Below are 20,532 nucleotides of genomic sequence, written 5' to 3'. Positions count from 1 at the left end.
TATTAATAACAATATAAATTATGTGAATGACACTAATTAAAACAGAAAATAATGAAAATGAAGTAGATGCATAGAGCTGAATAATTGATAATGCAATCTACGGTTGATAGAAGAACAGCCTCTATCTGGAATTTGGGTGATGCCTTCATAAGCTTTCAGTTTGGAGAAAATATCATCTCGTTGTTTCTTTATGTGTTCGTCTGTTAAGAAAAATCATAATTTAAACATGTTGGATTCTGTATTTAGGGTTTATGTGAATCATACATGTTTTTAATCAGTCTTATTAACATTTGACTCAAACCAAGAGTAGATACATTGTTATAGTTGTTGATAAGTATTTTCATAAGATGAGGTATTGCTTGCTGTTGGCCAATCAGCATATGTCATACAGAGGGGTGGGATCAAAACCCCAGCCCCTTAACTGTTGGCAAATTTGGTCCTCGATTTGTAACTCTGTCTCGAAATGCTGTCTATCACTAGCAGATCCATATTGCCAAGTCAAATTCTATGTGTAAATGTACTTGGTTGAATAAAGCTGATTCTGATTCTTACAAGCAATTCCCTGACCGTTCCGATATCTTTGAAACCCAGTATGAAACACATGCTTTATACCATGAGGCCTGGTCAAAGAGCTCTCTTTGGTCAAGCCGTAGCTGTGTTGTTTACTGATTCATGCAGATCTAACAGTCCCGTCCCTGTGTTGACTTTATATATCTCCTTGACTATTAACTGGGCATGACCTTTGAAATAAATGAAGATGGAAGGAAGTAGACAGATGAAAGGTGCCGTGACCGGGAAGCAGGCCTAGATAAATGAACAGAGCACTGGATGGATGAGGCGGGGGAAGCCTAACGACGGGCCTTTTGTTATGATGGACTCAATCAGGTTCTCTTTGACAGAACAGTCTGTAGCGGCTTAGCACCAGATGCTGACACGTGTCAGTCATCCACAAAGCAGGGTGACGTATGAGAGTGTGTTACTGTCACGAGGTGTCTGGGGCCTCACTCTGAGCTGTGACCGCCTCATATTTCAGTAGGACCTGCGAGGTACAGCGGACAGTGAAGGGTTACCTTGTTACACATTGGCTTATAACATGACTCTCTAATGGTTCTTATATGGCATAACGTTCAGATATCACTTTGATTTCATTGCACTCTGGACAAGATTAATTTGCCTACACTAAAACGACAGGAGCAGGCACTGACATTTTGGCTAGGGGAGAATTTCAGCTCTACCAGTGCAGTCTCCAGGCTACCAGCTCTCTCTCCTCCTCTCTCGTGTTTTGGGTTTTATAATAAACGAGAGAGAGGCTCCTCTTGGCTAAACATATACTTTGTTTGGACAAGAAGACACAGTTGTGGCGCGGCGTGTTTGGTTTTGTTCTTAGGATGTCAAGGTCTGGTTCAAAGGGGATGGATTCCAGGCCTCTTTCCCTGTCATCAGTGGTCTGAATGAAAGGTCACCCAGACTAGTATAAATGGGTTTTAAACGGCTCCTGCACTCCAAACCAAAGGAGGCCACGTGTTCCCCCATCCTCCCTCCTTGGTAACTAGGTCGAAGAAAGATGAATTGAGAATCAGGATTGAGCTTTGTTTTGCCATGTTCAGGAGGACAGGCACCTTGGTTGAATTCCAGTCAACTGTGGAATCCTACATGTAATCCTAATGTGAGACAAGGAATGGCTATTTAAGATGTAGTGGATGTTTAAATGCCCTTAATTTACACTGCTACACTTGTAACATGGTTCGGCTCTCTGTAGCACATTTGTTAGATTCCGGGTCAGTTAATAGCACACACCTAAAGGCCTCTGAGGTGCATAGTCAATGTATGACTGAAGCTCCAGGCCAGGGAGCCATACAGAGACCCATACTGGTCATTCCCTCACTGCATTGCTCATCTGCAGCACAACAGCAATAGCAGCAGAAGTGCTGTAAATGTATTGATCCCAGTTTCCCCAAAGCTGCAGCGGTGTATTTGATTCCGGGCCTGCCGCAGTGTGGCCTGTTACTGCTCTCTGGGCAGGAGAGAACCATCTTCAACATGGAGCCCATGACAAATATCCATGACAAATACAGAATACGCTCAAAACTGAAGGCGCAATCCACTGTATTTAACCATGGAAATAGGTCTGGGAATATGACTGAATATAAACAGTGTAATTATTCCCTTCGCAATGTAATCAAACAAGTGAAATGCCAGTACAGGGACAAGTTGGAGTCGCAATTCAACGGCTCAGACACAAGACGTATATGGCAGGGTCTACTGGAAATCATGGACTACAAAAAGAAAACCAGCCACGTCACGGACACCGACGTCACGCTTCCAGATAAACTAAACATCTTCTTTGCCTGCTTTGAGGATAATACGGTGCCACCGTCGCGGCCCGCTAACAAGGACTGCACCACCCCTTCTCCGTGGCTGACGTGAGTAAAACATTTAAACGTGTTAACCCTCACAAGGCTGCTGGCCCAGACGGCATCCCTAGCCGCGTCCTCAGAGCATGCGCAGACAAGCTAGGTGGTGTGTTTACGGACATATTCAATCGTTCCCTATCCCAGTCTGTTGTCCCCACATGCTTCAAGATGGCTACCATTGTTCCTGTGCCCAAGAAGGGAAAGATAACTGAACTAAATGACTACCGCCCGTAGCACTCACTTCTGTCATCATAAAGGGCTTTGAGAGACTAGTCAAGAATCATATCACCTCCACCTTACCTGATACCCTAGACCCACTTCAGTTTGCATACCGCCCCAACAGGTCCACAGACGACACAATCGCCACCACACTGCACACTGCCCTGTTCCATCTGGACAAAAGGAATACCTATGTAAGAATGCTGTTCATTGACTACAGCTCAGCATTCAACACCATAGTACCTTCCAAGCTCATCATCAAGCTGGAGGCCCTGGGTCTCAACCCCGCCCTGTGCAACTGGGTCCTGGACTTTCTGACGGGCCTCCCCCAGGTGGGTAAGGTAGGAAACAACATCTTCACTTCGCTGACCCTCAACACTGGGGCCCCACAATGGTGCGTGCTCAGCCCCCTCCTGTACTCCCTGTTCACCCACGACTGCGTGGCCATGCACGCCTGCAACTCAATCATCAAGTTTGCAGATGACACAACAGTAGTGGGCTTGATTACCAACAATGACGAGACAGCCTACAGGGAGGAGGTGAGGGCACTCGGAGTGTGGTGTCAGGAAAACAACCTCCCACTCGACATCAACAAAACAAAGGAGATGATCGTGGACTTCAGGAAACAGCAGAGGGAGCACCCCCTATCCACATCGACGGGACAGCAGTGGAGAAGGTGGAAAGTTTTAAGTTCCTCGGCGTACAAGTCACAGACGAACTGAAATGGTCCACCCACACAGACAATGTGGTGAAGAAGGCGCAATAGCGCCTCTTCAACCTCTGGAAGCTGAAGAAATTTGTCTTGTCAACCAAAACGCTGACAAACCTTTACAGATGCACAATCGAGAGCATCTTGTCGTGCTGTATCACAGCCTGGTACGGCAACTGCACCACCCTCAACCGCAAGGCTCTCCAGAGGGTGGTGCGGTCTGCACAATGCATCACCAGGGACAATCTACCTGCCCTCCATGACAGCTACACCACCCGATGTAACAGGAAGGCCCAAAAGATCATCAAGGACAAGAACCACCCAAGCCACTACCTGTTCACACCGCTACCATCTAGAAGGTGAGGTCAGTACAGGTGCATCAAAGCTGGGACCGAGAGACTGAAAAACAGCTTCTATCTCAAGACCATTAGACTGCTAAACAGCAATCACTAACTCGGAGAGGCTGCTGCCTACATTGAGACTCAATCATTGGCCACTTTAATAAATGGATCACTAGTCACTTTGTACAATGCCACTCTAAATAATGCCACTTTAATAATGTTTACATATCTTACATTACTCATATCACATATATATACTGTATTTTATACCATCTATAGCACCTTGCCTATGCCGCTCAGCCATCGCTCATCAATATACATACATGTACATATTCTCATTCACCCCTTTATATTTGTGTGTATTAGGTAGTTGTTGGGAAATTGTTAGATTACTTGTTCTATATTACTGTACTGTCGGAACTAGAAGCACAAGCATTTCGCTACACTCGCAATAAAATCTGCTAACCAGGTGTATGTGACCAATAACATTTGATTTGATGATTTTGTTTACATCCTACTTTGTGATCTTCCACAGACTTTGAGGAGATCCAAATGGTGGCAGCCCAGGATCTCAGCAACGTCTTGAAACAAGGCTACCTGGAGAAGAAACGACAAGGTAGTAAGATTACGGAGTCAGATATGTTGCAAATATACGTGACGTTGAGGGCTCATTCAAATACTTGTTTTCATTCGGTTTTCCATGCAGATCACAGCTTCTTCAGCTTAGAATGGCAAAAGCGATGGTGTGTCCTCAAAAACACAATATTCTACTACTTTGGGAGTGACAAAGGTTGGTTTGAACCGCTCACATCACACTAAGGCATACAATTGATCCATGTACAGTTATTTATGCCTGGAACTCATACATGTGAACATCTGGCTGAGGAGATTGAGTTAACACGGTTCTTCCTTCAGACAAGCAGCAGAAGAGCGCCTTCTATATCAAGGGTTACAGTGCAGAGATGGTGGCCAACCTACGTAAAGACTCCAAGAAAAATGCCTGCTTTGAGCTGAGTGCCCCTGGCCGACAGTCCTTCCAGGTGGGTGTGCAGTACAAAAGCAAACAAGGGACTCCTCACAGTGATGTTTCGTAGCATACCAGTCTTACCTAACGATCATGTTGTATGATGGTGGCTATCCTCCCCAGTTCACTGCTAGCAGTGTGCGAGAAGCCATGGAATGGGTGGACCAGATCAACTTTGTCCTGAAAGGTATGTCAACATATTTCCAAATCTATTTCAAAGACACAGTAGTAGAAAAGGATATAGTGATGATTGTGTACGTTTTCTTGTCCTCTGTTAGATTGGTATTGCCTCACTGACCTTTTGGCCTGAAAGGGCAGGAAATAAACCATTTATATCCATTCCCAAATATATCCATCCACCAAACTGACCAACCAGACGCCTTCCGAACCTCCTCATCCACCACATCACAAGGAATTCATGTCACGCAGGCCACACCCCCAACCGATTTCCCCCTTACGGGAAATGTATTGGTAGACGTTCTGGTTATCCTCGAGCGGCATTGATTTTTTTCCTGGCCAATGGTGTATCACAGAGGACCCGATACCCTGTGTTGCAGTGCCCAGTCGCCAGCAATCACAGCGCTGCTCCGTCTGAGAAAGGCAGGCTGCACCGGCTGCTCTGAAATGGGCTGACTTGCGGGAAGTAACAGACACCACATCATTTGTCTTGTCCATTTTTACTACTATACAAGACCCAGATATACAGGGAGTTGGAGGCAAAGGTTTTTCTCCCTGTTTGCTGTTGGTTTATGCTGGGTGAATTTGAGATTGTTCACTTCCTTTCCCCACCGGCTGGTCATCAAAGGTGTCCACGAATGTCCATCAGAATGACTAGATATTTCACAGATCTTTTGAAAATACAATAAAATGGGGAAGTCGGATTCCATCTACTACTCTGGGTCCTATGGATACTCAAGGGGATGTGACTCATACTGTGCTCTGTACAGAGATTCTGCTCATTATTTATGCTGTGCCTGTGTTCCATGCAGATTTGAGTTCCAGCTTTATCCCCTTTGAGGATGAGACCTATGATGACATTGAGGGGGTGACGGGGGTGGCCAGCCGTCCCCCTTGGCCCGGCCCCTTCCCGGTCCTGCCCCAGCAGGTCAAAGCCTCTCTCAGTAGCCAGGAGGAAGGGAAGCCCAGCCAGTGGGAGGAACAGGAAAAGGATGATATCTACGAGGTGCTCCCAGGTATGAGAACAGACACACAGACACACGTTCCCATAACTCCACCTCCTACGAGGTGTATCACTATCACTGTAACTCAAAGACTAATTACACATTATAAATCATGTTATCCTAATAAGAATGTCAGAGGTGTGGCTGTTGTTATAGAGGAAGTACAGGACTGTCCCACAGGCAGGTGGGTGGCTAAATGGGTCCCGAGAATGACCAAAGGGGGTGACTTCTCCGTGTCATCATCCATACCTCTATTTGAGATACAACAAATAGATTGGTAGGAGAGAAATATGACTTGCCAATTGTCTTTTCACCAAAGAAAGCCATCTGGGATGGGTACAGAGTAGTCCCTGGCCACAGATGGTGTAACAAATGACAGTCTCTTTTTTTTTCACTTTCTCACCCTGTCACCAATAAATCTCTCTCCCCTTCTTTGGTTGCTCTCAGATTTTCTTAAAAGGCACTGGAGGGCCAAGGGAGGTGGTGGGAAGATAGGCTGTACCCTACATCTCCACAACACAGAAAGTGCATGATTTTGTTTCAGGAAAGTTTTTTAAAATGTCTCGCCTCTTTTGTTTTCATTCTGTTTTCCAGAGGATGAATTTCCAGGATCCATTGAGGAGATCAGTGAGAAGAGCACGAAACCAGGTTTGAATCCCACTCACAGCATTCACTAACCAGCAAAATAGGAAAACGTTTTAAAGCATTTAAAAAAAACATTTTGGATGACCCTTCAATGATCTGTATCAACTTTTCCTCTTTCGCAAAGCCATCTTTGTCAGAATTTGCCAGCTGTTTATGTTAATACAAGATAGATGAGGGCAAGAAGGACATATGATATCAGCAAGCTGCTGTTCTAGAGAGGAGGTGTGTAGGTGTGTCTTTCAGATAAATATAGTTATTGATAGGGGTAGTACTCACTATTCAAGTTATTCAAAGTGTTTTGATATTTAGACTTTCGATTCAAGTGTAATATTTTAGGTTACAGCATTGTGTGTTTTTGCTCAGTGTGGTCCATAGACTATGCCAATTACTACCAGGGCTTGTGGGACTGTGAGGCAGACGAGCCTGACGAGCTGGCCTTCCAAAGAGGTGACCTCATCTACATCGTCAGTAAGGTCAGCATCAACAAGGCCAGTCACAGTTCCTTCATGTACTTCATCAACCTGCTATATACAGGTAATTGCCAAAATAATGGAAACACTTGAGTAAACAAGGGATAGAAAGTATATTGAAAGCAGATGCTTCCACACAGGTGTGGTTTCTGAGTTAATTAAGCAACTGGTATCCCACCATGCTTAGGGTTATGTATAAAAATGCTGGGCTGGCCATTATTTTGCCTACTATGGCCATGCTCCCATAGGAAAACAATACCCCCATCGAAAGGGCACGAGAGGTCACTGAATGTTTTGATGAGCATAACAACTATGTAAACATTATGCCATGGCCATCTCAGTCACCAGATCTCAACCCATTTGAACACTTATGGGAGATTCTGAAGCGTTTGCAGAGACAGTGTTTTCCCCCACCATCCACAAAACACCAAATTATGGAATTTCTTGTGCAAGAATGGCGTTGCATCGCTCCATTAGAGTTCCAGAAACTTGTAGAATCCATGCCAAGGTGAATTGATGCTGTTCTGGCTCGTGGTGGCCCCACGCCTTATTAAGACAATTCATGGTGTTTCCTTTATTTTGGTAGTTACGTGTAGATTCTATTCTATTCTATTCTAAACAAATCTGTTTTATTCTATTCTAATCAATGCTATTCTATTCCAACCCCTCAATTGTCTATCCTTGAGCCACTGGGGGAGAAATGCCCATCAGATCTTCTATAATGGGATTGGGGTTCATTACTGAGTCTGTATCTGTATCATGAGGGTTAATTGAGAAAGCAGCCATGCAAAACCCCTGCTGTGTTGAACACAAACTGCAGGTGAAGCATCCTCCATCTCAGCTCTTTTCCCTCAATCTATTTCCCTGTGTTTTATGGCCATTGTGTAGAAACATGCAGTATATCTACGTGTTACAGCCACTCTACTGGAAATCAATGTGTTGCAATTTGGGCATTGCCGCCCTCTAAGCTTTTCAGGACCTTGTTTGCAGATTGAAGCAGTATTGGAAGGCTTTGATTTGTGTGTCATCATATATCCTGTTTTTTACAGTATGCATAAGCGGTACTATTTGACATGTTGTAAAAAGAGTTAAGGATAATTTCCAGTCTTCCAGTGGAATAGTTAATTAACTCTTAGTTGAACAAGGTGGTCTCCTCTGCAGTGTCAGATGAAGAAGTTTCTTTAACAAACCTAACACAATGGTACATCTAGGACAGGGGGTGTGTCTGAAATATGTTCATAGCTGGCGGTGGCGCGAAAGGGCTGGGTTTTGATGAAAAAATACATTTTAGGTGTGAGGAGGGCTTGGCCACGCACTGGCCAATCAACGTGTGTCATGACTTAATACCGCATGCTGCTGTCTCAAGTTCTGGAGGTTATTGACGGTCTTTGCGTTGTCATCATCTCCAATTCAGCTGGGGGGCACAGAAATATTCTAAAACCAGTACATTGTGGATTGATACTACAGTTTATTAAATAGCATAGGCTACAGTAACAAGTAATAGTAAAAGTTTTTTTTAAAACATCCAGTTTTTGCTCAAAATGTTTGGAGTGTTGGCAGTCAACGTTGTAATTGGCTTCAAGGTCTTTACGCATCGCACTTCTCCTCAAATAAAAATACTAGGCTCTTGTAAATGGTACTGTATGTGTGAGGCATGTTCTCTATATAGCCTAGGCCAACAGTTGATATGGCATTATATAACTGAATCATTTCAATATGTTTGGAGCAGCCCGTCTTTGGTAACCAGATGAGAGGTGCTCTATGGAAATGGGGATGGATATTTGAACAAGAGAAATGAAATAATGGCTAAAATAATGTACAATAGGCTACAACAAAAAAGGGTATGTCAGCTCAATGTTTTTCTGCTCCCAAACTTAATCTTTTAAAGGCCCAGTGCAGTCAAAATTATATTTTTACTTTGTTTTGTATGCTATTATACAACAGGTGATGAAACTAACACTGTAAAAGTGTGAGAGAAAAAAATGGATCAGTGTTTTTTCCTGATAGTTGAATGGTGATGGTTGAAAATACAACTTACACAGGATCTTCTAATCAGCCTGATTTGCATGGGCTGGAGTTTCAGCTTGCCTGGTGGCAACGCCAGGCTGTTAATTGGTTAATTATACCAATAATAAAGAGAGTTCCAAACCTTTCTGCCAATAAGAGCTAGTTTGAAGTTTTCCCTCCCCACTCAGACCACTCCCAGACAGTCCTAGCAAAATTATTCCTTGAGAAATACACTACATTACCAAAAGTATGTGGACACCTACTCATCGAACATCTCATACCAAAATCATGAGCATTAATATGGAGTTAGTCCCCCTGTGCTGTTATAACAGCCTCCACTCTTCTGGGAAAGTTTTCAACTAGATGTTGGAACATTGCTGCAGGGACTTGCTTCCATTCAGCTACAAAATAATCGTTGAGGTCAGGCACTGATGTTGGGTGATTAGGCCTGGCTCGCAGTCGGTGTTCCAATTCATCCCAAAGGTGTTCGATAGGGTTGAGGTTAGAGCTCTGTGTAGGCCAGCCAAGTTCTCCCACACTGATCTCGACAAACCATTTCTGTATGGACCTCGCTTTGTGCACGTGGGCATTGTCATGCTGAAACAGAAAAGGGCCTTCCCCAAACTGTTGCCACAAAGTTGGAAGCACAGAATCGTCTAGAATGTCATTGTATGCTGTAGCGTTAAGATTTCCTTTCACTGGAACTAAGGGGCCTAGCCTGAACCATGAAAAACAGCCCCAGATCATTATTTCTCCCCCACCAAACTTTATAGTTGGCACTATAAATTGGGGCAGGTAGCGTTCTCCTGGCATCAGGCAAAACCCAGATTTGTCCGTCGGACTGCCAGATAGTGACGCGTGATTCATCACTCCATAGAACACGTTTCCACTGCTCCAGAGTCCAATGGCGGCGAGCTTTACACCACTTCAGCCGACGCATGGCATTGCGCATGGTGATCTTAGGCTTGTGTGCGGCTGCTCATCCATGGAAACCCATTTCATGAAGCTCCCGGCGAATGTTGCTGACGTTGCTAGTGGGTGTTGCTACAGAGGATAGACCATTTTTAACCGCTTCAGCACTCCGCGGTCCTGTTCTGTGAGCTTGTGTGGCCTACCACTTTGCGGCTGACCCGTTGTTTCTCAATAACAGCACTAACAGTTGACCTGGGTGGCTGTAGCAGGGCAGAAATTTGACGAACTGACTTGTTGGAAAGGTGGCATCCTATGACGGTGCCACGTGGACTGTCACTGAGCTCTTCAGTAAGGCCATTCTCTTGCCAATGTTTGTCTATGGAGAATGCATGGCTGTATGCTTGATTTTATACACCTGTCAGCAACGGTGTGGCTGAAACAGCCGAATCCACTAATTTGAAAGGGGGTCCACATACTTTTGCATGCATATATATATATATATATATATATTATATATATATGCATGCAAAAGTATGTGGATATATATATATATATATATGAGTGTCGTGTTTTTTTTGCTAAAAAGCTATTTTTGTCCATTTTAATGGAAAACTATTACCCCAAAATTATTTGATATTGATATAAATATGTCTGCATTGGGCCTTTAATAAAGCTTTGGTGATTTATTTCAAAGCAATCTCAGGAGCCAAAGCCTTTATTGATAGGCTTGGCTTCTAGTAGGCCTACTTGGTGAATGCATTGGGCAGGACAAAAAAAAAAACAGCCTTCATTGAGGGGAGGCTATGCTTGATTTTTCAACAAATGAATGCGAAATTGATAAAAAAAAAAAATATATATATATATATACGAGGGTTACCGGCACAAAAAGCACATCTCCTCTCTTTTTCCATGAGCATATGGGCACTGTGCGTCACGGGTAGATAGGTAGCACTTCCACAGGACAAAATCCTTACCATTACCAACATGTTACCTCTAAGATCAGCCTTTGTTTGGTCTTAAATATCCCCACCAACACTTCCTGAAATTGACACGTTTTAAGCACACACCTCAGGTATTGCCACCCCTCCCACACCTCAGCGCAAGCGAGCTGATATATGACAGGTAAACTACCAATCCTGGTGCAAGGGTTGTAAAATAGCAGAGTGCCGGCTTTAACAGGTTGAAATTGCTAACGAGCGTGGTTTAAAGCCAGCCAAAAATAGAGCCCTATGGGTACTAGTTTATAGGGGAATGTCAAAACAACCCATTACATTTTTCATAGCGGAGGAATAAAGCCACCTGCTCTGAATCTATTGGAGGTGTATCAGGAAGAGGTTACCATAGTTCTACAGTATTACCTTTTGGTGTAGGTGTTGGGTTACCTACCTTTCACTGTAACAGACCAACTCTTGGTTGGTTGTAGCTGTACTGTCTGGTACACAGCTTTAGTGACACAGATTACTCTTGTTTTGTCAAGCTTTTCCCCTTAGTCTCCATAATAACGCGATAGTCTACAGAGCATTATAACAGTCCCTTGATGGATTAAAAGTGAGGGCCTCATTGTAATTAATTTAGAGGCAATTCCTTCCTGTCTGTTTCTGAATGGAAGGTTTTGGTTTAGTGTGACATGAGTCCACTCGTGCCCCATTCAGAGTCATAACCTTGTATCATATTTCCCTCATGAATGACATTAATGACATGATTAGGACACTACATGGCAATCGTGTGTTTTAATGAGCCTTAAGGGAGGGGAATCCCTGTTCCCTCTGGTTCAACAGTGGAGCAGACTATTTAGTTGAACGGGGGTTTCCTTGGAACCCTGACCTCGAGGAATGAAATACAGGCCCTTGGCTGCAGCTCAAGCTTTGCTCTAACTGGGGAACACAGACATAAAATGGCCATATAAAACTAAGGCCCATAAATTCTCCTGAACCGAGGCTTAGGGTGCTGGGGGGAGGCTGAGTGTATGGGCTCTATGTCAACACTGACCATAATTACAAGGTAGAAAGGACACGCTCTAAGTGCTAAATCAATGGTGCTAACAAACTGTTATTTTTAAGCTGCGATTTGATTGACTACCGGTGTGCAGACCAGGCTAGGGGCTAGCCACAGGCACTGTGTTGTATGGCTGTGAACTGAGTAGAACATGACGATTATACAAAGAGCCCCCATCAATCATTATTGATCTAGCGAGAACTTACTGTAAAGAGGTGCATTTTTTTGTGTGTGAGGAGAGAGAGTGAGAGAGAGTGTGTGTGTGTGTGTGTGTGTGTGTGTGTGTGTGTGTGTGTGTGTGTGTGTGTGTGTGTGTGTGTGTGTGTGTGTGTGTGTGTGTGTGTCAGTGGGAAAGTAAATATATGAGTAAAGCCACAACTCGTATTCATTCCATTCGTTTTACTAGATTAATCTGGCAGAGTCTGCCGCTGGGTTCACGGATGATGAACTTGGTTCCCAGTCTCCCGTCCACAAAGAAACACATAGCAACTATCTTGTCTTTGCACTGGCCTTTTATTGCTGAGAGCTTACACTGTCTTCTATAGCTTTTGGCTTTGCATGGACATTTTAGACCGTGGGATTTTTTTGTTGTTATAGATTCTCCTGATAAAGTTCCATACTATTTTACGCTTTACCATTTTTATATCATTTTTGGATATACTATACTAACTACTGGATAGAGCCTACTTATTCATATGAAAATGCTAACTGTTTTGAGTTCTCATTACGCAGAACTGACAGGTTGGGCCTGTTTATTGTACATGTACAATATATCATGAATTTGCAGACAAAATGTCTGCAATTAGTACATCTTTGCTCTCCTAACATCCGTATTGCTTATATTGACTCCTAAGCATGTTTCTCACTACTCCATTGGGTTGTCCTGCATTCCAGGACTATAATTTATGTAGCTAGCTGGAATCAGAAGACAGCTTCACAGGTCAGCTGCCACATTCCGGTATTCCCAGAGGCACTCTTGTAGAATGGCAGGGTTGGAGTGGGGAGAGATTTACGATGTAAACCCATCCAGGCTCCTTTAAACTTTAGCAAACACTGCAATCTCTCTGCTCCCTCTGCTCACTCTCTCTCTCACTCTCTCTCTCACTCTCTCTCTCACTCTCTCATTCTCTCTCTCTCTATCTATCTATCTATCTATCTATCTATCTATCTCTTCCCCACTCTGCTCTGTCCACCCGGGGAGTGCACCTCACAAGCAGAGAGAGAGCTAGGGGGCGGGAGAGAGGCCCTCATTGTCGCCAACCAAGGAGGGCTTATAGCAGCACCTAGATCTTCTGCACTCATTCTGTCAGACCTGGGCCCTGACAGTAAATCTCAGTAAGACAAAAATAATGGTGTTCCAAAAAAGGTCCAGTTGCTAGGACCACAAATACAAATTCCATCTAGACACCGTTGCCCTAGAGCACACAAAAAAACTATAAATATCTTGGCCTAAACATCAGCACCACAGGTAACTTCCACAAAGCTGTGAACAATCTGAGAGACAAGGCAAGAAGGGCCTTCTATGCCATCAAAAGGAACATAAAATTCAACATACCAATTTGGATCTGGCTAAAAATACTTGAATCCGTTATAGAACCCATTGCACTTTATGGTTGTGTTGTCTGGTTGTGTTGTCCGCTCACCAACCAATAATTCACAAAATGGGACAAACACCAAATTGAGACTCTGCATGCAGAATTCTGCAAAAATATCCTCAGTGTACAATGTAAAACACCAAATAATGCATGTAGAGCAGAATTAGGCCGATACCCGCTAATGATCAAAATCCAGAAAAGAGCTGTTACATTCTACAACCACCTAAAAGGAAGTGATTCCCAAACCTTCCATAACAAAGCCATCACCTACAGAGAAATTAACCAGGAGAAGAGCCACTAAGCAAGCTGGTTCTGGGGCTCTGTTCACAAACAGACCCCACAGAGCCCCAGGAAAGCAACACAATTAGACCCAACCAAATCATGAGAAAACAAGAAGATAATTACTTGACATATTGGAAAGAATTGACAAAAAACAGAGCAAACTAGAATGCTATTTGGCCCTAAAACAGAGAATACACAGTGGCAGAATACCTGACCACTATGACTTACCCAAAATTAAGGAAATCTTTGACTGTGTACAGACTCAGTGAGCATAGCCTTGCTATTGAGAAAGGCCGCCAAAGGCAGACCTGGCTGTCAAGAGAAGACAGGCTATGTGCACACTTCCTAACCTCCTGCCAAATGTATGACCATATTAGAGAGACATATTTCCCTCAGATTACACAGACCCACAAAGAATTCTAAAACAAAGCCAATGTTGATCAACTGCCATATCTATTGGGTGAAATACCATAGTGTGCAATCACAGCAGCAAGATGTGTGACCTGTTGCCACAAGAAAAGGGCAACCAGTGAAGAACAAACACCATTGTAAATACAACCTATATTTATGTTTATATATTTTCCCTTTTGTACTTTTAACTATTTGCACATCATTACAAGACTGTATATATACATAATATGACATTTGGAATGCCTTTATTATTTTTGGAACTTTTGTAAGTGTAATGTTTACATTTAATTGTTTATTATCTATTTCACTTGCATTGGCAATGTTAACATATGTTCCCTATGCCAACAAAGCCCATAAATTGAAATTAGAGAGCAAGAGAGAGAGAGAGAAACTGTTCCATGCCGGCCTCCTCCAGTCTTCAATGGCTCGTTAGCGCCATCAAGAACATGGACACTGGGGACATCTAGTGGCTGACTTCAGTGCGAAACTAACTGATAATACTGAGAACGTTTCACAGTTGACAACACGCACACTCTGAGACTGATTTACGCTAGTAGGCTATGTCCCACTCTTAAATCAACATGAACTTTACCCTAAGTAAATGGCTATCAATTATGTTGAAGTTTGCATCTAGAGGAAAAAACACAAACACAATTTAGAATTGATTAAGTTAATTAAAAGCCCTTATTAATGCAATTAAAGCAGAACTAACTGATTTGATTATTCTCATTACATCTATCTTGTTGTAAATTTAGAGAAAATTAATCAAATCAAATTGTATTTGTCACATGCGCCGAATACAACAGGTGTAGACCGTACAGTGAAATGCTTACTTACAAGCTCTTAACCAACATTGCAGTTTTAAGAAAAATACCTAAAAAAAAAAATCAAGAAATAAAAGTAACAAATAATTAAAGAGCAGCAGTAAAATAACAATAGCAAGGCTATACACATGGAATTGTAGACTACCTAAGTTATATTTGTTTTGTATTACATTTGATTTGATTAGTGTAGGGAATATGGGAGTATCTTATTTCCATAGGGCCATATTCTCATATCCTCAACTGCCTCAAACCCATGGCAACCCCAGTTGGTCCATTGCCCGTAGGTCCCACCATGTGAATGTGGTGGAAGAAAGGGAAGAGGGAGGAAAAACAATCAGATGGAAAAGTCTAGCAAGAAAGACACAAAGGAGGAACCTTTTATCCCTTTGTGTGACCTTATATATAATTTTCTCTGTCACACATCCCTTTAAATTCCCTCGCTGCTTTTGTGGCTATAGACAGGGAAAGACGCATTATTTACCACCCAAAGTAGCAGGGGGAGAGAGAGCAGAGTCTGGGGTTTGGGGTCATGTAGGAGGCAGCGGTCATCTACCGGTCAACTACAGTAAGGTCATTATTCAGGCCCAGCCAATAGTCCAGAACTGTGCCTGAGCAACCCCTATATCCATTCTGCCTAATTATTATAAATGAGGGGCGGCGTAAACAGCTATCATTACAGACACTCAGTGGCATACACAAATCCACTTTAAATTGCTATTAAGTTAAAGAGCCATCCTGTAATCCCAAAACGGCCTTAGAAGAGAAGCGGTTTGTTTATTTTTTCAATTATTTTTTATTTGCTCCTTCATATTTTAGACGGCTCTGATGCGCAGTCATCTCTCGACTTTGAATCCCTCGCATTGATTAAATTACTAGATTGCCTGTTCATTACAGGGATCAAAACATTTTGAAGATTTTTTACAAATAAATCACCAACTCTAAAAAACAATGTGTCCAAATCTCTAAACAGGCATTGCTGGAATTTATTTTGAATATTCATATTTATCAAGATAAGTATACTTTTCCCCCCACAAACGTTCGGATACGTGTGTGTACAACAATATTTCCAGAACACCTAAGGAAGTCCAGTCCACCTGTGTGAGCAAAATTCTTCGACTAGATATGGTGTTGAATAGATCAGGAGCTGAGGTTTGTTAGAGGTGTCTGTTTCTTTGTTAGGGTCGCTAGTGGAGAGAGACGCAGCACTGCAGTGTGTGCCTCATGACTTCCCTTGTGGATGAGTGCGAAACAGAGAGAGGGAGAGGGAGCTAGAGAGAGAAAGAAGGGAGGGAGATGGAGGGTGGCGGTGAGGAGGGAGAGATTGTAACACCCAGGCGGCGGGTTCAGCGGCAGGGCAATGAGAGACTTCCTGTGCTCCATCACGCCCAAGGCCTGCTTCAGTCAGCTGGTAGCGGAGGGCAGATGCCTCATGTGTCAGTCTTATTAGCAATCCTCCTGCGTACGTGTGTGTCCGTGAGTGTGTATGTACTGTACGTGTGTTAATGTCTGTTTGCTTGCGCGTCCGTGTCTATGTGTTCTTTATACATCAAGAGAAATAGTAAAAAGGCAGAATATGACTATGGAGCGTGAGCAGAACCTGATGTTCTACAAAAGGGTTGAATGCATAGCTCGAGGAGGAGTTAGGGAATAGGGTAATGTAGCAGTCACGGTGACCTGGCAGGCATACAAAGTGCTCCTTCTCCTGCATGAGAGACAGTCAAACCAACCTTCTCCCTCTTCAGGCATCGTTAGCAGTCAATCTGTCCTCCTGCCACCATTAGCCAGACCCTTGAGTGGTAAATAAACGATGCTGCTGGTGTACTGCAGGTGTTGTCATGGCAACTTGCTCACTCCCTCTCTTTCTTAGCTCTGCCCACGTTCATTTGCTCCCTCTCGGTGAAGGAGTCAAAGGGAGGTCAACGCACCGCCACAATATGGCGCTGTTTTGTCCTCCCTCACCTCCTCCCAACACACAGTAGCTGATAAGCTACACATTCAGGGCACTCAAACAAGGGCAGACTTAGCGATTTGGAGGTCCCAGGCAGAGTCTGAGCCCGATCCAACATCACAGAAATGTAAGCCCGAACCGGAAAAAAATACAGATTTCTACAAGAATAGGCCTGTTGATGGTGTTGAGAACAATGCCACAGATGCGGGCGGCAGCGGAGTGAGGAGAAAATGAAACAGCCCTTGTCTTGGAAAAGTGAGGAGGCAAACTCAATATTGGAATAATTAGAATAAAGTAGGTTAATGCAATTGAAAGCATGTATCAAATGGTTGCGTATAGGCCAACTGAAACTCCCAAAGTCATATCCCATCGTTATACTAAAATGGAGGTAATACCCGTGTGTGGTCAACTAGATGAAAATGTCAGCACTGTTTTGATTGGCAAAAGCGCCGTCGCCTGCTTTGAGACAAGCGTGGGGGACTCGTCTTGATAAGTCAATTAGTGTCAGATTTGAGTTTTCCCTGAATGTCTGTTTGCATATTTGGTTAGCCTACAATTACCCTGGGAAAATGTTAGCTATGTTGAAGTGTTGTCTCTCTTCTGTTATATATATATATAATCAGAACATTCTGCTAGCATGTTATGTAGTTTAACAAGTGGATTTTGCTATTCACTCGCGTTGTAGCCTGGCCTACTCCCGATTTGTCTGATAATCAATGTGATTTTGTTTCACTGAATCTCCGTCTGTATATTCGCTTAACTGCTCTCTGGCTGGACAAATAAGTGGAGGTGGTAGTTAATTTATTTGTTTGCTCATCTATCACCGATCAGAAACATTTAGCATGTAATAATTCATGTAATAATAATTATTGTAGCCTAAATCAGTTGTATTATTTTGCTCATGACTGAGGTATAGGCTATAGTAAGGCTTTATATAATCAACTGCCGAGCTGTGAGAGTCCTGTTTTATCTAGCTTAACCAGAGGAGGCTGGTGGGAGGAGCTATAGGAGGACAGCTCATTGTAATGGCTGTATTGGAGTCAATGGAACGGAGTCAAACACGTTGTTTCCATGTGTTTGATGTGTTTTGTACCATTCCATTGATTCCATCTGTCCTCCTGTAGCTCCTCCCACCAGCCTCCTCTAATCTTAATGTAACTTATTCAACATATCATTCATGTCATTCATAGGCAGCTGTTATGAGATTAAAAAAATATATATTTTGTTACTAGTATTTTGGGGGTTTATTATGCCCGGTTCATGAGGCCCCTGATGATGTGAGGCCTGAGGGAAATTCCTCTTCTGCCTAATGGTAAGTACACCACTGTACAGAAAACATCATGAAGGGCCTCTTGATTATTTTAAAATTGAAGAACAATGTCTTGGTATGGAAATGGCATGGCATCCTTGGTGCCCACAGAAAGGTGTTATCCATAATACTGTATTTTCTCCTGAGAATTAAAGATCATTCTATCCAAAATTCAGGTACGCATTACACCAAATTAAAGGCGGGAAATCTGTAGGAGGTAGGAGAGATTGAAGTTAGGGCATTGTCATCAGAATACATTTACTCCCTGTGCTTCTCTCTATACGAGACCTCCCCTTCCAGCAGGCGTACTCTGGATGAACCCGTAGTAAGCAGCGAAGAAGATGGAGTTGGCACGCTTGACAGACCTTCGCTGCCATTGGAACACTGGCGATGTAGCTGTTGTATTAAAATGGCGGCGCCGATAATCAAAAAGAGCTTTCTCAGGGAGGACGTTGGACTGTCTGGCTGCACAGATGGGCCAGGGAGATGAATACAACTTTCTGTCACTGGGGTTGGAGGAATGGATCTGCGACAGCCCCGTGGGAGAGAAACTGTTTCGTTCCTACTCTCTGATGCCCCAATCTGTCTGTTTCTCTCCTTTTATAGATTACTATTCGAGCTAGATTTCCACAATAAAACTTGTTTTTATGACTTCAGGTATTAGGGCCATGTTTTAGAAATGCACACAGGTAATAGAACATGTACCTTTCCAGAAGAAAATGTGTATACTTGCTTCAGTTGTCTTAAAATCAGCAAGCACGTTAATTAGCCATTGTGAGTGGAGTACTCCACCTTCAATTAGCCTGTCATTCCGTTGAATCAGGGCTCTGTGTGGGCGAGCAGACAGAATGAAAATGTTCTCTCTGTTCGCCACATCTGGATTGATAACCAGCTTATCATAGCTAAATTCACTTGCTCTAAGAACATGTCAGGCCTGGGCCATCACTCTGCTCAGTGAGCTCTAACTGGTCTATACATCATCTCTGTCCAGCCACCGGACATTAGGAGTAGGTCTGTTTCTCATTCCTTTGGCTCTGTAGTGAGGTGTCAGAGCTCTCTGTATTAGAGGATGTGGGATCTATCACAGCAGTGCCCAGAGAGACAGCCAGGAGACGGGGCAAAGATTTGACAAACATGCATTATAAATGTAAACCCCATACAAATGGACTGATCGATATAAGCTAGCCTTGGGGTTTCAGATGCTGTACCCCAATAAGGACAACACAAGGTAGCAAGGGCCATTTTGAGGCAATGCTAAATTCTGTTATAAACCTATGATGACACAGGGAGAATCACATTTGCATACTCCTCACGTTCTCTCCTCAAAACCCACTGGAGGAGAAGTTCAGAGGGAAAGGACCTCCTGGCTTTCTCCTCCAGTGGGTTTTGAGGAGGCGGTGAGGAAAGGAGAGAGGACGCAAGGAGAATGCAATTGAGATTCTCCTATGGTATACTGTGCATCGTTGTGCTTGTTCCTCCTCCTCACCCTGCTTGTGTCGCTCTGTTCCAGGAGTATAACATCAATGGCTGGTGGGTCGGAGAGCTAAACGGAACCATCGGTATTGTCCCTAAAGACTTCCTCCATCCTGCCTACATCCTCTGAGCTCCCAAGAGGTACTGGAGCACTCTCATATTGTTACGATTACAGACTGATATAATGGTCTAATGTACCTTACAGGCCTCCTGACACCCATTGAGATAACCATTGAAATAGCAGGAGAGGTGTATATTCACAGCGGTGGTATGGCCATTTAAGACATCTGGTGGCTGAAAGTAGAACTGCAATTACTGCATAGACCCAAGGTGTGTCATTTTATCAGCAATGCTTAATTATAGCATCATTGACATAATTTAATTGGGAAATATGACTCCTTAGTGATATTAACTGTACGCCAGATAAAACACAGTATCATACTGCACTACTACAGGAAATATGTTATTTGACCCTGCTGGTCATCTATAAACATTTGAACATCTTGGCCATATTCTGTTATAATCTCTACCCGGCACAGCCAGGAGAGGACTGGCTCATAGTTCCTCTCTAGGTTTCTTCCTAGGTTCTGGCCTTTCTAGGGAGTTTTTCCTGGCCACCGTGCTTCTACACCTGCATTGCTTGCTGTTTGGGGTTTTAGGCTGGGTTTCTGTACAGCACTTTGAGATATCAGCTTATGTAAGAAGGGCTTTATAAATACATTTGATTTGACTATGTTTCTCTCTGACAGTTTCTCTTTGTATTGTGCCTTACT

General features: G+C 43.3%; 1 protein-coding gene across 1 annotated transcript in view; it reads left to right on the top strand.

Moving 5' to 3' along the window:
• The window catches only part of LOC109865413 (src kinase-associated phosphoprotein 1-like), a 35,574-nt gene that overhangs the window by 12,536 nt on the left and 2,506 nt on the right, over window positions 1–20,532 (top strand). Inside the window, exons 5-12 of the mRNA XM_020453571.2 lie at window positions 4,219–4,299; window positions 4,390–4,473; window positions 4,599–4,723; window positions 4,831–4,894; window positions 5,697–5,900; window positions 6,483–6,536; window positions 6,897–7,006; window positions 19,797–19,900. Coding sequence (XP_020309160.1) covers window positions 4,219–4,299; window positions 4,390–4,473; window positions 4,599–4,723; window positions 4,831–4,894; window positions 5,697–5,900; window positions 6,483–6,536; window positions 6,897–7,006; window positions 19,797–19,889 — 815 coding nt within the window. The 3' untranslated portion in view covers window positions 19,890–19,900. The remainder of the gene's footprint in view (window positions 1–4,218; window positions 4,300–4,389; window positions 4,474–4,598; window positions 4,724–4,830; window positions 4,895–5,696; window positions 5,901–6,482; window positions 6,537–6,896; window positions 7,007–19,796; window positions 19,901–20,532) is intronic.

This window comes from Oncorhynchus kisutch, linkage group LG20 (assembly GCF_002021735.2).
Source record: "Oncorhynchus kisutch isolate 150728-3 linkage group LG20, Okis_V2, whole genome shotgun sequence".
Classification (NCBI taxonomy): Eukaryota; Metazoa; Chordata; class Actinopteri; order Salmoniformes; family Salmonidae; genus Oncorhynchus; species Oncorhynchus kisutch.
This window is presented reverse-complemented; position numbering and strand designations above follow the sequence as displayed.